The sequence below is a fragment of the Cryptomeria japonica genome, chromosome 2, assembly GCF_030272615.1.
Source record: "Cryptomeria japonica chromosome 2, Sugi_1.0, whole genome shotgun sequence".
Taxonomy (NCBI): domain Eukaryota; kingdom Viridiplantae; phylum Streptophyta; class Pinopsida; order Cupressales; family Cupressaceae; genus Cryptomeria; species Cryptomeria japonica.
In genome coordinates this window covers 223265485-223269135 of record NC_081406.1, presented here as the reverse complement: position 1 = coordinate 223269135, position 3651 = coordinate 223265485, and the positions used below count along the sequence as shown (strand labels likewise).

General features: G+C 34.0%; 1 protein-coding gene across 1 annotated transcript; it reads left to right on the top strand.

The window, feature by feature from the left end:
* The first annotated feature begins 1923 nt into the window (after positions 1-1923).
* Positions 1924-3183, top strand: LOC131048688 (acyl carrier protein 1, mitochondrial). The gene is made up of 2 exons (XM_057982745.2): positions 1924-2292; positions 2744-3183. Exons 1-2 carry the CDS (start codon positions 2092-2094, stop codon positions 2918-2920), a joined length of 378 nt encoding a protein of 125 aa, XP_057838728.1. The 5' UTR covers positions 1924-2091; the 3' UTR covers positions 2921-3183.
* The last annotated feature ends 468 nt before the right edge of the window (positions 3184-3651 follow it).

Here is a 3651-nt window from a genome sequence, read left to right as displayed (position 1 = left end):
AATATATAATATAATTTATAATATTAGAATATTGTATATAATAGTAAGTATAAATTATTATATATTATATACCATTTCTTATATATTTATCTCTTCCTCTTTATATACACGTCTCTTCCTCTCCCCTTCTCCTTATCACAAACATAACATGTGCATTTTGGCAGTGGATCCTTATTACTCTCTATCACTCAATATCACCATGTAGATCTATCTTTCCTTCTCCATCTTCCTTTACATCTTGCCATCTATTTTGCTTTATATCTCCCTCCGTATCTTCCTACCAATCTATATTTGTTTCTCTCCCTTTTTGTTTCTCTCTATCTTCCTTCTATTACCTTTATCTCTCGACATGTGTCCCTCTATTCATTTATGCCTCTCCCTCTCTATCCCCTCTTCCTCTACATCTTGCTATCTCTTCTTCTTTATATCTTCCTCTCTATCTTCCTACCTCTCCATATCTATTTGTCTCCCTTTTTGTCTCGCTCTATCTTCCTCCTACTCCCTCCATCTCTAGACATGTGCCCCTCTATTCATTTATGTCTTTCCCTCTATGTCCGTCTCACTATTGTTGGGCCTCTATATCTATATCTCATTGTCTCTTTATCACTCTCTCTCCATACTTCTTGTCCCGAATCTCCCTTTATCTCAATCTTGTTATTTCGTCCTCTCTGTCCACCCCTATATCTCTTCCTCACTCTATTTCTATCTATATATCGCTTCCCATCTTTATATTTATCTTTCTATTTCTCTCTAGATCTCTACCTCTCTACCTCTATGTATTTATCTCTTTCATCTTTATCTATCCGAGCCATCTCTCTCTCTCTCTCTCTCTCTCTCTCTCTCTCTCTCTCTCTCTCTCTCTCTCTCTCTACTTTTTAATTTTTATTTTTATCTCTATCTCCTCACCCTCTCTCTTTCTCTCTTCCCCACTCCATCTCTCCCTCTCTCCATATTACAAACATAACATGAGTTAATTATCTTCTCAATCCATACGTTTTATTTCACTCCTAATTGGATCTTTCTAAGTGGATGCATAGTTGATTTGAAGATATCATTTCTTCATTAAGACCTTTGTTGCACAAACAACATCACTTGCTAAATGGCCTATCAATTGACCTCATTTAATACACAAGAGTATGCAACTAATAAAACAAAAAATTCCCTAATTGACCTTCCATACCTCTTCGACATACCTATTGCACACCAAAGTGCAATTGCTAGTTTTTGGCTAATGCTAGATTACTCCATCAATTGTCTTCTTTCACTTTCACTGCTAAAATATATGTATGTTTGTTTCAACATCAAAACAAAAATGATGGCAAACAAAAATACAGTTGCCTTGAAGTACTAGACAAACCAAAAACTACATATCATCAATCACTAAGCTCCTTATGAAATCTAAACAACAAACAATCCTTTTATTATTTTCACAAAAAAACAATATCTCATCAATTTTTAGCAAATAGACAAGGACTCCATGATATTCTTTATATTATGTTATTATCACATTAGTATTATTATTCTTAAATGTCTCTTTTGCATTCTAATTTTTTTATATTTTCAATTATTTTAGAAAGAACATTTAATTTGTAATTTTAAATTATTATTTTCTAATTCTTTTCTTTAATAATAATTATATAAATAAATTTAAAAAATAATAAAAATATCAAATAAGAAAATAACAAATTAATAATATTAAAATGAAATTGATGTAATTGACATTTTAAAGACATCTCTTCATTTTTTTATATAGATTATTTATAAAATATATATGCTAATTAGTATATTTAGAAATTTTTGATAATCTTTTAAATTTTTTTAAATGTCTAATTTTTTTTTTAAAGAATCAGTTATGCATGGAGCGAACAGTAATTGATACTCTTGGTCTATACCCTAAAAAATTGTTGCCTTGAAAAATAGACGAAGGGGTCACAATAAGTTGTACCCACAAGTTCAGTCAAGGTTACACCAAACTCCATTGACGAAGGTGCGATATTAAATGTAAATTTTAAGAGCAGCCCTGGCATTTTTGCCCTCTTAAGTAAAAAGAAAAAATACGAAGAGAGGGGAAGTAAGGGTGCAGTCAGGACAATGGCTCTGAGGATTGCCGTGCTTAAACACATGAGGGTTGCAGTTAATCCTGCTGGCTCTGTTGCATTCAGAACCCTCGGATGGGGACCATGGAGCAATGCCATGCGTTGGATGTCCAGCGAGACATTCCTGGATAAGGATGAGGTCACCGAAAGAGTGCTATCCGTCGTTAAGAGCTTCCCCAAGGTCGATCCTTCTAAGGTAATTTCGAATCCTCATTTCTCGCTTGTCATAATGCATACGAAATGTTACATCTTCGTATCTCATATGGAGTGGTGTTACTCCAAGGGTATGGTAGTTCATAAACACTGACTCTTGAAACATCCATATATCGAAATCTATACATTGATGAGATACCATCTTCGTAGATTACTTTTGATCTGTTTGAGGGGTTTTTTGTTGCAGTGTACGGAAAATTTAAAACCCAAATTCTTAAAACCTAAAGTTTTAACACATGCATTCATTCTTGAACTTGGAATTGATTTCCAAGTGTTACATTGAGATCCGCAATAAAATCTACACAAAAAATGCTTATATCTTTACAGAAAGCTTTTGATTCATTTGGGAGTTGTTATTGCAAGCATTTGGAAGCCGATAAATTCCGGATATTATGATACTTGCGACCAATTGCTTCCTGCATTTTTCATGGCAGGTGACTCCGTCTGTGAATTTCCAGAAGGATTTAGGGCTTGACAGTTTGGATACCGTTGAGATAGTGATGGCTTTGGAAGAGGAATTTGCGTTGGAAATTCCAGACAAGGAGGCCGACAAAATTGATTCGTGCAGCCTTGCTATTGATTACATTTCTGCCCACCCAATGGCTAAGTGAGATAAGGCAACGCTTTTGAATATTGTGGGTATGTTTGTTTTGAGGTAATTTTTTTGTACCGTGTTTCGGGTATAAAAGGGACTTTTGTTCACTTGGAGTCATCATTCATTCCATGAGCACTTTAAACCGTGGAAATAATGTCTTTGATCAACTGTAAATGTTGTCACACTCACAACAATTACTTAAACTGTTGTGTTTCTTTAATTCTTAGTCTGGACTCTCATTGGTCTTATTAGTTTATTCTAAAGAAATGTATTTGCTAAGTCGTTCATGCCTGAAATGAGATGATATACTCAGTTAAATACACTCAAATGGATGGAAACTTTTTGAGATCAAGGTATAAGGGTTGGAATAGAATGTATGATGAGTGATATGATCTTATGCTTTGCTTGGTTTGAACCGATTGGGTTAACGCACACCATGAATGTAAAATAGTTGATATTAAGATTCAAGGTTATAATGTATGATGGACGATGATCTAGTTTTCTGCAGGGTTTGGACCCGTTATGTTGAAACATCCAATGAATGAAAAATTAATTGATAATTAAATTTAAGGATTGAATGCTTGATGGATGACGATCTAATGCTTGTCAACTCACTCATGAAGATGGGTAAAAGTATAAATATGGGTTAATTAATCATTACTCCATAACCTACTTCTACTCAATCTGGATTATTATCAGAGAGGCTACTTCTTGCAATGCCGGGTTTTCAGGCATTATAGATTTTTG

What these genes read in the sequence shown, in the direction of transcription:
- LOC131048688 (XM_057982745.2), top strand. Translation starts at nt 2,092, where the DNA reads ATGGCTCTGAGGATTGCCGTGCTTAAACACATGAGGGTTGCAGTTAAT. An exon ending in CCAAGGTCGATCCTTCTAAG is followed by an intron (nt 2,293 to 2,743) that starts GTAATTTCGAAT and finishes TTTTCATGGCAG; the next exon opens with GTGACTCCGTCTGTGAATTT.